The sequence below is a fragment of the Cetorhinus maximus genome, chromosome 1 (assembly GCF_964194155.1).
Source record: "Cetorhinus maximus chromosome 1, sCetMax3.hap1.1, whole genome shotgun sequence".
Taxonomy (NCBI): Eukaryota; Metazoa; Chordata; class Chondrichthyes; order Lamniformes; family Cetorhinidae; genus Cetorhinus; species Cetorhinus maximus.
Genome location: NC_135879.1, coordinates 171,424,897 through 171,438,130, shown reverse-complemented (window position 1 = coordinate 171,438,130; position 13,234 = coordinate 171,424,897). Strand labels below are relative to the sequence as shown.

The window sequence follows — 13,234 nt, the reverse complement described above, 5'->3', positions numbered from 1 at the left end:
ATGCCATCAGAAGACCGCCCACCAAACAGACCAGCCAAGACCCCTTTGAGCCAAAATATTTAAGAGTGACTGCATTCACAGATTGACGTTCATTCAACACAGCGATCGGACTTGTCTGGTGCTCTCAGATCAGTACTTAGATCAGCGGTGAAACTGAGTGCTACAATGCTAAGGATGCTAAATAGCAGGGCTGCGTCTCTAACTCTTTCACTTTTTATCTTCCTCACTATTGGAGACCAACGAGTGCAGGGTAAGTTTAAAAAAAATTGGAGACGTGTTGCCTTCTGTCTATAAATTTGTGGATATGACTTTTAGTTTCATGTTTTGTTCCGTCCTGCGCCTCGCATGCTATTATCTTTGGAGAAGATACTGAAAAAGCTCAAAGCTGATTCGGAAAGCACAACCCATTCTATCGTTTGCTTTTAAGTAAAAGTTTTCAGGTCAAAATCCGATGTGGCAAATTACATTGCACACACGTGTTTCTGTACTTTATTCACATTCACTAGAACGTTGTGCAGAATTAAGTTCAGGGTCCAATTAGCATTACCTGTTAGCAATTCATGGAGCTAGTTAGAAAATAAATGAACTGCGCTTGGATCCTGGGAGTCTAAGTATTGCAGAGATCTCTAGAACCAAAGGAGTTACTTATAGACAGAACGCCTCATTGATGTTGCATATGAATCGACATGTAAATGCCGGAGCGAACTGTTAGAGGTGGGTCACATCGCTATACCTCTCGGGTGAAGCAGGGTTTAGAGGCTGGTGTGATTACTTAGTCTAGTGGAAATAATTGTCACGTGTGCTTTCCAATTAGCCTGTTTGATATTGCTAACTAAAAAAAGTGTCTTCCATGTAACTGAACACTCGATATATATAGATTCATATCAGGCGGTACAAACTAGAAGTCTAGACTCTCCAGAAGAGGCAGCAGAGTTCAGGCATTTCTGGAACGAGTTGGTACTACAGAAAAATAGCTTATGTTTCTATTCCTGATTGACTATGTGAAGAGATAGAAAATATCAACGGGAAACGGTTTCCAGATATCGACGCTTTAGTTTGCGATGCTAAATACAGGCGAATGTCAAACGGTCAACTACAGATTATTTTTGCATAAGCCTAAAACGAGTGGCTCGCCACACATTTTATTTATTTACTGTGGATTTTGCAATCTGCTGTTTCGCTGTTAGGATGAGTTCTGGCTGGTTGTGTTTTTTGTCCCACTGCACGCGTGTACAGCACTTCAGCTTGTGCTGTGTTGGGGCAGGGCCAAATAACTTAACAAGCACGATAAATCGTTATTCAAAATAACCACTTGGTTATGGGATAGCAGTGTACATTTCGGGCAACCTGGTTGCTGTCCACGACGACGACAAGTGTCTAGAGGAAATGTCGATTATTTCAACTTCGCGGGTTCACACAGACTGAGACAGAATACTTGAAGTAAACACTCTTGTAACGTCAATACAAAGTTCACGTGTTGTGTCTGGATCCGTGAAACTGTCACTGATATGACTATGTGTGTTGCAGCTGGGAACTGCTGGCTGCAGCAAGCCAAGAACGGCAAATGCCAGGTCCTGTACATGACCGGGGTCAGCCGGGAAGAGTGCTGCAAAAGTGGAAGGTTGGGCACAGCGTGGACAGAAGATGATGTGCCATCCAGTACCCTTTTCCGATGGATCATCTTTAACGGTGGAGCCCCTGGTTGCACGCCTTGCAAAGGTACACATTCCACTCAGTCTACATGAATCGAAATTGTTTGCATTCGCCTTTTCATTTAATCCTGCAAGATATATTAGAATTTACATATCGCTTACCATTTACCATTCTAGTGTGCCCTGACTTTACTAACAGCGCTCTCAGTCTCTACTCGTCAAAGTACTAATTGGTGTAAATAGCTTCAGATAGAATCTCTTGAATGTCACGGCTTTGCTGAGCGGCTTATTAAGATGGCGACTGAGCCTGCGCTGTTTTACCCAGCCTTTAATTAAGCTTCTGGGAAAAATCTCATAAAAATGCAAAACATCTGTCATATATTGATTATGTATTTAGTTCAACTGACAATTTACCTTCAAATTTCGAATACTTCCTTGATGCATGGAAGCAGTTTCCAGAAAACCGTATGTGTGTTTCTTTCTTATAATAGAAACCTGTGATAACGTCGATTGTGGTCCAGGTAAAAGGTGCAAAATGAACAAGAAGAATAAACCTCGATGTGTCTGTGCACCCGACTGCTCTAACGTCACTTGGAAGGGTTCCGTTTGCGGGACTGACGGGAAAACGTACAAAGACGAATGTGTCCTGCTGAAGGCGAGATGCAAAGGACATCCCGAACTGGAGGTCCAATACCAAGGCAAATGCAGAAGTATGTGTGCAACAAGTACATGCTCAATAACAAGAACCTTCAAAGGAAGTGAGGCGTTCGCTTAAAGAATGTTTGCATTCCATTCTCCTCCTGTGCGAAGTAACAAATTGCTCAATTCAATTGCAGTTGAATGATGTTTCCCCTCCAATTTGATTTTTAATTAAATTGTGTTAAGAATGATTTTCCTTTACATTGTTGACTTTAAATTGTGTTATGTGTCTGTAATTGGGAAATATAGGGATTGGACTATTTTACCATCTGGCGTTATTAATAGTTCAAGTTCTTGCCAATCAAAGATATATCACAAATTAAAAATTAATCTGTATTTACTATGAACACTCGCTTGGGCCTCACAAAGACCGGCCGATTGTATTGCGAACGATAGCTTTCAACAGGTGCTCATTTCACATTTTTATTGGTGTCTTTATTTTACAGAAACGTGCAGGGATGTCTTATGTCCAGGCAGCTCGGTGTGTGTGGTAGATCAGACGAACAGCGCCTACTGTGTTATGTGTAACCCGAGGATTTGCCCTGAACCTTCGAGCCCCGAGCAGTATCTGTGCGGCAATGATGGGATCACGTACGCCAGCGCCTGCCACATCAGACGGGCCACCTGCTTGATAGGCAGATCCATTGGAGTGGCATACGAAGGGAAATGTATAAGTACGTACTCAAGACCTCACGAAGTGTAAACTGCATAATATTACGCAGTCACTAAACGAGTGCAAATACAATGTGGGAGGAGTTTCCTTTTTGTCAGTATAATTAGGGTGCAATGGATAAATGTCCAAATCAGACCTAACAAAGCACTTTCGGACATTCAAATTTAGCGCTAAAAAGCACATTGATATTGCTTAAGTTCGCCAAATAGAGAAAATATCATCTTTATTAATCAGCGTAATTTGTTCATCGTATGTTTTGAACCTATTCTTAAAGCTGAGAAATGAAACTGTCAAGCACGTAACTTTTTTTATTTTCAAGCTTCTTATATTATGGGTTTGCAAATGGTTGCTGAACTGTAGCTAAAATTACAACTGCAAGAAACTCAAGGATGTTGAACTTTTAATTTCCCACCAGGAGCTATGGTGTTAAAAATACGTCAGCACTAAGGCGCATGATGCCTCCCATTCTGTCGTCCTGGACCATTCTAGAATAGTGAAAGAGAAAAGTCAAGGGACTTAATCTTTCCGTTTGAAACGTTTTTCCAAACGTTGAAGTGTTTATTGCGAGGTATATGACTGGTAGCTTCAAGCTTTTCCCAATGCTTTAACATCCCACTGTAAGATTAGAAATTCAGCCCCAATAGGTAATGGTGGAGAGTGCTTTTGCTCACCTATAATAGGAGCAAGTGTACAGCTCTGATTTTGGATTATATATAGAAGGTAATTCGACTCATCAGTGTTTAATTTGAAACACATTTCTAGAAGAATTTTTTTTAAATATTGACTTAGTTTCACTTTATTATACCTAACTTATGTTTAATTACTGATGTCTAAAGATAATGCAGAGCACTAACACCAATGATGGACCTCTTTGGATGCGTTTTCTATGCTTATTTTTTTAATCAATTACAATGGCAAACATATATTAAACAACATAGGTGGTTAATTTAGCAAGGCCTATATGCCAAAATTTGAACCATGAATACTATGAGGGATGCCGGTGGCTAATATGGCTTTGAATTCTGACATACAAATCATCACCATTGATGAATTTTCATTCACCTCAGAAACGAGCTGAATGTTGGGTCCAAATCTTTGTCAGTATTGTTGAAGACTGAAAGGATAATTCTCTTTACAAATGTGTTTTGGGTTCTCCTTTTTTCAGAAGCCAAATCCTGTGATGACATACAGTGTAGCTCTGGAAAGAAATGCCTCTGGGATAGCCGGCTCAGCAGGGGCCGGTGTGTCATTTGCAATGTGTGTCAGGGTGGACGCTCGGATGAGCCAGTCTGTGCCACTGATAACACCACCTACCCCAATGAGTGTGCAATGAAAAATTCAGCCTGTTCCTCTGGCACCCTCCTGGAGATCAAACATACAGGATCGTGCAATTGTAAGTAACTTTTAGCCCACAAATAAGATTCGCTGTTTGTGCCATACTTCACTATAAAGGTTTTAATTTATTAACTCTCCATGCATTTGGCTGCACCAAATAAAACCTTGCCATTTATACCTGTCAACTTGAGAATATGCATATCTTTCATGCTGCTATAGGGGCAGTGGAGGAAGATGTGCTCTCTGTGCTAGGTGCAGCCAGATAATAAATTTGTTAATGATAAATGTGTTCTAAGATTTTGCCACACATTGGTAACAGGGTAAATCTAGCCCTCCTCCCAATGGTGTCGCTAAAGAACTGTACTTTTCATTAAAGCGGGTTAGGAAATTTGACTCAAGAACTTGTGAGATGTGTGATGGCACGAGTACAGATATATACCTTCCTCAGTGGAGCGGATAAAGCATATCTGCACATTCTGATAATCTCAGTCTCCCCATTCCTATGGGGCTATTGCCCAGAATTACACATTCCATCCCCTCCGATTATAGGCATGCTTATTAAATGCTGCTAATATAAGCATAGTAAAACAATTATGTTTTATATAAATGCTCTTTTTAACTTTTCATTTGGAAGCACCATGTACTTGTCTCCTGAAGGAGTATATCTTATTGAGGATCCAGTGGTGGCGGTGTGAAAGTGGATGTCATAATATTTCATAATAATTCGGCATCAGTGTAACTGCCATCACTTCAATTAAAATTAGAACAAGTTGATTTTTAAAAAACACAATGAGTTATAGTTATATATTGGATTCAATTCTAAAAAAATGTTTGAGTTAATAAACGGTGAAATTATTTTGAATATCAATACAATGGGTTCTGATGAGAATGCTGTTCATATTGAGAGGAAGAAGATATCGTGAGGGATTTAAATGCCCTGATAGTGATAGATTGGAACATTTATTCCTTTTGAAGCTGATGCCATCTTATCAGTAGCAATCGTCCAAAGGCTTCACCACAGTTGTTTTGGATTTTAAAGCTATTAAAATAGTCCATAGGTTTAATTCAGTAGCACTGAGGAATGCAATGGATGAATACAACATAAATGTTAGAACACAAGAACACTTGTGATTCCAGGAATCTGTCATAAAGATCGTTGATTCTTCAGAAATCACTGCAGTAATGGTATTATGTAAAATTACTTCATAATAACAAATGTCACAAACTTCATTCTTATGCCATATAAAAGACTATTGTGGCTATCCAGAAAGATTGAAAACATGCACTGAGGTTCTGCGCTGTTGTGATCCTTATTTATACAACAGCTACCATATATTCCCCCATAGCCATAACTGAAGAAGATGAAGATGAAGAAGACGAGCAAGAAAATAACACCTTTCCTAAATCTACATTTCCGATTTGGTAATTTCCTTCACCTGTTGGAAGAGTAAGGAGTCGTTGTACTTATTTGTAAATAAGTGTACGCTTATTTATTTTAAAGAAGTATACATAGTTGAGTTTAGTAGATTTTTATTTATACTGTCATGTTTTATAATTTATGCATAAAATTGGTTAACTATACCTGTTTTGGAAATATATTCATCAAGAGAGCAGTGTTATCATTAATTTATTGTGACGTATGATGTTTGTAAAGTACACATTTTCCTGCAAACTGTAAATTGCATTATGGTAGCTGTAAATGTGGCTAGTCATTTTCCTTTTGTACTACAAATTTTTAGTTATATCATCTGCATGTCTTACCTTGTATATTTATTTATTGGAATATGTTACACATTGATGTAAATAAAGCTTCAGATATTGTTTACAGCGTGCCATATAACTAACAAAATGTGCTGCATTTGGAACTTGTTGTCAACTTGAAGCGCTCTGCAGCTGTATGGCTGTCAAATCATTTTCTGGCCGTGTGTAATCTGATTGACTTTAGTGGTTTGTTTCTCTAAAGGCTTTAACACAATGAAAACAGTTCAGGTTTTTCATTTTGCTTAAAATATTATGTTGCAGATGCAGTTTTATATTTTCGAACATGACAGATTTAAATTCATCTAAATATATAGTTTTGTACTTTTTCTATCATGTAAATGTGCAATGTACATAAAAAGTAATAACGTGGATTTGTAAATACATAATGAATAAACAATAAAAAAGCCATGAGAATTTTCATTTTATACTGTTTCCCTGTTTGAATTATCCCAGTAAAAGAAGTAAAGTCTTCACATGAAACAAAATGAAATACACATTTTCTGCAATATTAAGAATGTTCTCATATCTCATTTCACAAATAATATTAAATAAGTAGGAAACATGACTGTGTATGCTACTTTCTGAAATTTGGAGTAAGTGTTTACATTTACATCCTATCTATATATCTTGGGAGCCTCACGATAACATTTCAGTTCTCTTCTTCTTAGGAGCCACTTATCCCAGAGCATGTACCCACTGGATGTACATTTGGTGCATTCAGATTTTTCTTACAATTTACTCTCATCTCTATTATATGCATAACTTTAGCTCAATAATATTAAGAATAAACTATTAACATGGCAAGATAACAAACAAAAATCGGGGAAAGATAATAAAGATTTTGATTTATTCTGTAATACCTTCCTTCAGTTCTGAAGTAACCAATGCATTGACAGTCCTACGTAGATTTCTCTAGCAAGTCCAGCACAGGTACAGGTCAATTTTTATGCTTCACATGAGGCTCCACCTTTTTTCATCCAATACTATCAACTTAACTTATTCCTTTCTATATCAAGTATTTATTTAGCTTCCTCTCAAATGCATACTTCATATGTTTGTTTGTACCTAATTTAATAATTGTTTAGTTACTTGGTTGTCTCTCAAATAATGAAAATGATGTGATTGCCATTTCTGTAAGATGAAAATAATGTATGAACTTCACTAGAAGAACTAAGTAGAGGAGTATGGTAGTCAATATAAAAGAGGTGATTATAGAGGAAAGAAAATACGTTTTTCTCAATGTGACTACAGTACGAAATTGTAAACATTTTACTAGATATTTATCTGCTCCCATTAAAGAGACTTTAAAACTGAACATATTCTTAATATGTGTGTTTATATGGCAGAATACCTGGGCCTACATTCAATCAGTATTGGACTAAAAACCAAGAAAGTGATACACATACCAACATTTTCATACATTCAGAGTAAATACAATGCCAAACTCCTAAAAAATTCCTTAATACACATATAACAACAACTTGCAATTATTTATATAGTACATTTAACAGAGTAAAACATACCTAGGCACTTCACAGTGTGTTATCTAATAAAATTTGACACAAGGCCACATAAGGAGATAATAGGACAGATGATCAAAAGCTTGGCCAAAAAGGTAGGTTTTAAGGAACTTCTTAAAGGAGGATAAAGTCACCATGTGTACACTGATGACACCCAGTTCCATCTCATCATCACCTTTCTTGATTCCGCCACTGTCTCGAAGTTCCTAGACTGCTTGTCTGACATCCAATACTGGATGAGCAGAAATTTCCTCCAATTAAATATTGCGAAGACCAAAGCCACCGCCTTTGATGCCTGCTACAAACTGTGTTGCCATCGACTCCATCCCCCTCTCTGGCAACTGTGTAAGCTGAATCAGACAGTTCGCCACCTTGGTGCTATATTTGACCCCAAAATGAGTTTCCGATCACATATTAGTTCCATCATCAAGACCACCAATTTCCGCCCCCTTTAACATCACCTGACTCCACTCTGCTTCAGCTCTTCTGCTGCTGAAACCTTGTCTATGGCTTTATTACCTTGTGACGACTATTCCAATGCAGTTCTGGCCAGCCACCCACCTTCTGTTCTCTGTAAACTTGGGGTCACCCAAAACTCTGCTGCCCATGTCCTAACTCACACCAAGTCCCTTTCGCCCATTATGCTGTACCTGCTGAATGACAGTGGCTCCTGATTAAGCAATGCCTTAATTTTAAAATTCTGATCCTTGTTTTCAAATTCCTTCCATGACCTTGCCCTCCCCCCACCCACTACCTCTGCAACCTCCTCCAGTCCTAAAACCCTCTAAGGTATCTCTTCCCTCCTCAAATTGTAGCCTTTTCTGCATCCTTGATTTGAATTACTCCACCATTGTTCATAGTTGCAAAGCTCCTAGGCTCTGGAATTCCTTCCCTAAGCCTCTCCATCTCTTTACCTCTCTCTCATCCTTTAAGGTGCTCATTAAAACTTACCTTTTGACCACGATTTTGATCTTCTGACCTAACATCCTTCCTGTGACTCAGTTTGCCTTATAACACTCCTGTGAGGTGTTGTAGGGTGGCTGAGTTGTACTATTAATGATAGAGTTGATCAGCAGAGACTTCTTGGTTGGAAACTTTAAGTTTATATACAATATATTCAGCAGCAACTACACACGTGCTTTCAACTCAAACTCCATCTCTACACTGGCAGCTGAGGTAGCCCGTGCTACTCTCCTATTGGTTACTACAAATCATGTGATCTTCCTAACATTATTCTGAAAGGTATATTACACACTAAATAAAACCATAATTACCACATTTCTCCCCCTTTAACTTGGCTATACATATATTTACAAGTATATGTTTTTCAAGACAACATAATATTTACACTGGGTAGAGGATTTACAAGTTCAGTCTTTCAGGTGGTTTCCTGATGCGTGTGGAACATCGCAGCTCTACAACTTCAGATTCTTGGTCAGTAACCTCCTTTTCCAGAGTTGACTGAACATCAGGTGCTTCGATGGGCACTTGCAGTTCTGTATCCTCAACTCTTACAGGAACATCAGACATGTCAGTCCTGGGTTGAGTATCCTCACCAGGAAATGCAGACCCAGTCACCAGTGGAGCCAAATCTTGGTGATTTGTTTCTCTCTTCCTTAAATGGTCCATATGTTTACGAATGATCTGGCCTTCCACCTCCATGTGGTAAGATAGAGGTCCAGTCACTGTACTCATTTCACCCGGTAACCACTTTGGTGCTTTCCCGAAGTTTTTCATGTATACCAGCTCTCCCACAGTAAATTTCCTCTCATGACAATGCCAGTCGTGTCTAGTTTTCTGGCTACCCTGACTCCTTTCCACCTTCCCCTCTAAATTCAGCATTATTAAGCTCAATCTTGTCCTGAGACAGCTTTTCAATAATAACTCCACAGGTGTGACACGTGTTGTTGTGTGAGGAGTAGTCCTGTAATGAAAAAGAAAGCGTGCTAGCTTGTTTGCCAAGGAATTGCCAGTTAGCTTTGTCATGCCTGCCTTGAACGTTGAAACCACCCTTTTGGCCAGTCCGTTTGAGGAAGGGGGATATGGTGCAGTTTTCACATGAGTGATACCATTGAGGCTGATAAACTGTTGAAACTCAGCACTTGTAAATGCCATGCCATTATTGGAAATGACTACTTCTGCTAATCCATGAATGGTAAAACTCTGACGTAGTTTCTCAATTGTAGCGGCTGACATTGGTGACTTTACCTCATATACGTCCAACCATTTTGAATGGGCATTGACAATGAGCAGAAATATTGGTCCCAGGAAAGGTCCAACGTAGTCAATGTGTAACCACACCCAGGGTCTACCTGGCCACTCCCATAGGTGTAATGGAACTGTCACTGGCAACTTTTTGCAGTTGCTGACATTGCACACAGTGCTTTACTAAACTCTGTATTTCGCCATCCATCCCAGGCCACCATATATAACTGTGTGTTATGGTCTTCATTCGGGAAATTCCTGGATGGGCACTGTGTAGTTCAATTAAAAGTGGCTCCCTTCTCTTTGGAGGATCTATCACTCGTGCTCCCCAAAATAAGATGCCATCCTGGCTGGTTATTTCATGTCCTCTGTTGAAGTACGGTTTCATTTCATCAGATACGGGCTCCTGTGATCAACCATGTAACATTTGTTCTCGTACTTGAAATAGGACTGGGTTCCGACTTGTCCATTCTCTGATCTGTTGAGCACATACCAGTGAGGGATCTAAGAAATTTAACAGTAAAACAAGTTCTTATGGAGCTGGGATGTGCTCATTATTTTCTTGTAAATGCAAATGACTAAGGGCATCGGTGTTTGCAATTTGATTGCCAGGTCTATGTACAAATGTATATTTGTATGCTGCTAGAATTAAAGCCCTATTAGTAACTCTGTATTTTCTTTCTACCTGCCTTCTTCTTTCTAGTGTAGACTTTAATCTTGGCCTTCTTTTTGACTTCACTGTTGGCCAGACTTCTCTCAGATGAAAGCTCAACTTGTCTGAGCTCAGTGGCTGAGCCTCCCAAAATTTCATTATCTGTCTGCTTCTTGGAAAACTCTGTGACTTTTGCTTCCAAAGCCTCTTTGGCTTAATTTAGCTGATTCTTCAGCTCTTCCATTCCTTTTTTTTGCATTGGTTTGCTGCCTCCTGGAAAACTGAAGATTATTGTGTCTTCTCTGCCAACTCATTCTTCAATTTGATCAGAGAGGAGCTGAATTCTTTCTGTTTCTCTTCATATTTTTCCAGAGATACAAACTTTGATCTGAGGGAATCTTGTAGTGTGTGAAGGTCTTTCAACAGGTTTTCTTTTTCCCCATTCAAAGGTTGCTCACCTCATCTCGAACTCTGTCATCAAGCAGGGTCTCTTCGAGTTCCTTCTGCTGTTAGAACCATAGAACCCTAGAAAAGTTACATCACAGAAGGAGGCCATTCGGCCCATCTTGTCCATGCCAGCTCGAGGACACCCAGGTGCCCTTTCTAGTCCCACCTTCCTGCACCTGGCCCATAGCCCTGCATCTTACAGCACTTAAGGTGCAGATCCAGGTACTTTTTAAAATAGTTTAAAGTTTCTGCCTCTACCAAAAACTTGGGCCACGAATTCCAGACAGCCACTACCCTCTGCGTAAAAATGTTCTTCCTCATGTCCCTCTACACCTTCTGCCACTTTCCTTGAATCTATGTCCCCTGGTTCTAGAATTCTCCACCAAGGGAAACAATTTTATCCTGTCCATTCTGTCTATTCCCCTCATAATTTTGTACACCTCAATCAAGTCACCTCTCAGCCTTCTTTGTTCTAAGGAAAATAAACCCAATCTATCCAATCTCTCCTCATAGCTACACTTTTCCAACCCTGGCAACATTCTTGTAAACCTCCTCCATACTTTCTCCAGAGATATTATGTCTTTCCTGTAATGTGGTGACCAGAACTGCACACAATGCTCCAGTTGTGGCCTCACCAGTGTTTTAAACAATTCCAACATTATAACCTTAGTGCCAATGAAGGAGAGCATTCCATATGCCTTCTTTACCACCTTGTCTACTTGATCTGCTGCCTTCAGGGACCTGTGTACTTGTACGCCAAGATCTCTCACTTCATCTACCCCTCTCAGTATATTCCCATTTATTCTGTAATCCCTGTAACTGTTTGACATCCCTAAATGTATGACTTCACACTTCTCTATGCTAAAATCCATCTGCCACTTTACCGCCCACTCCACCAACCCATCTATATTGCTTTGGAGATTATGGCTATCCTCTACACTATTCACTACTCGGCCAATCTTTGTGTCATCTGCAAACTTCCCAATCGTGCCTCCCACGTTCACGTCCAAATCGTTAATATATAACACAAACAGCAACAGTCCCAACACCGAGCCCTGTGGAACACCACTTGAGACAACTTTCCATTCGCAAAGGAATCCATCGACCATTACCTTTTGTTTCCTGTTACAAAGCCAACCTTTTATCCAGTTTGCCACATTACCCTGAATCCCATGGGCTTTTACTTTCTTGACCAATCTGTCATGTGGGACCTTGTCAAATGCCTTGCTAAAATCCATGTACACAACATCCACTGCACTATCTTCATCAACCCTTATTGTCACTTCCTCAAAGAATTCAATCAAATTTGTGAGGCAAGACCTTCCTTTAACAAATCCATGCTAACCATCCCTGACTAGTCCATGCCTTTCCACATGACAGTTACTCCAATCTCTCAGGATTGATTCTACTAATTTGCTATCACCAATGTAAGATTAACTGGCCTATAATTGTTTGGCATTTCTTTTGATCCCTTTTTAACGGAACTACGTTCGCATTTCTCCAATCCTCCAGTACCTCCCCTGTATTTAGTGAAGATTGGAAAATCATCCTCAGAGCGTCTGCTATCTTCTCCCTGACTTCCTTCAGCAGCCTCGGAAACAATCCAACTGGCCCTGGTGACTTATCAACTTTCAAGGATTTCAACCCTTCGAGTACTTCCTCTCTCTTTATGACTATCCCATCCAATATATCGCAGTGTTGCCCCTGGACTACTATATCTACATCCTCCCTTTCCTTTGTAAACACAGAGACAAAATATTTATTCAAAACCCTTCCCACAGCCTCTGCATCTACACACAAGTTTCCATCTTCATCTCTGATAGGTCACACTTTTCCTTAACTAACGTTTTAGCATTAATGTATTGGTAAAACATCTTTGGGTTATCTTTAATTTTACTTGCTAATCTTTTTTCATGCCCTCGCTTTGATTTCCTTATTTCCTTTTTTACTTTGTCCCTGCACTTCCTATATTCGTCTAGGCTATCTGCAGTGCTTAGTTCCTTGTGCCTATTGTACGCTTTCTTTTTCTGTTTGATCTTCCCCTGTATTCCTCTAGACAACCAGGGGGGTCTAGATTTGGCAGTACCACTCTTATTTTTGTAGGGTCATGTCTACTTTGTACAATTAGGATCTTGCTTCTTAGTGCTTCTCACTGGTTTTCCACTGTTTTATCCTCCAGCAGTGCTGTCCAGTCCACCTTAGCCAAGTCCCTTCTCATTTCTGCAAAATTTGCCTCCCCCTAATTCAAGAATTTTACTCCTGCCTTATCTCTGTCCTTTTCCATGGTAAT

The 13,234-nt window shown here is 39.6% G+C and overlaps 1 protein-coding gene across 1 annotated transcript; it reads left to right on the top strand.

Moving 5' to 3' along the window:
* LOC144685430 (follistatin-A-like) lies at nt 1–6,545 on the top strand. Its single transcript, XM_078549912.1, has 6 exons — nt 1–250; nt 1,528–1,719; nt 2,144–2,362; nt 2,798–3,025; nt 4,190–4,417; nt 5,706–6,545. Exons 1-6 carry the CDS (start codon nt 166–168, stop codon nt 5,783–5,785), a joined length of 1,032 nt encoding a protein of 343 aa, XP_078406038.1. The 5' UTR covers nt 1–165; the 3' UTR covers nt 5,786–6,545.
* The last annotated feature ends 6,689 nt before the right edge of the window (nt 6,546–13,234 follow it).

Bases quoted from the DNA above. Each gene is read 5' to 3' on its own strand.
- LOC144685430 (XM_078549912.1), top strand. From the start codon at position 166: ATGCTAAGGATGCTAAATAGCAGGGCTGCGTCTCTAACTCTTTCACTT. The intron at 251-1,527 runs GTAAGTTTAAAA...TGTGTGTTGCAG, and splicing joins TGGAGACCAACGAGTGCAGG to CTGGGAACTGCTGGCTGCAG. The intron at 2,363-2,797 runs GTATGTGTGCAA...TTTATTTTACAG, and splicing joins ATACCAAGGCAAATGCAGAA to AAACGTGCAGGGATGTCTTA.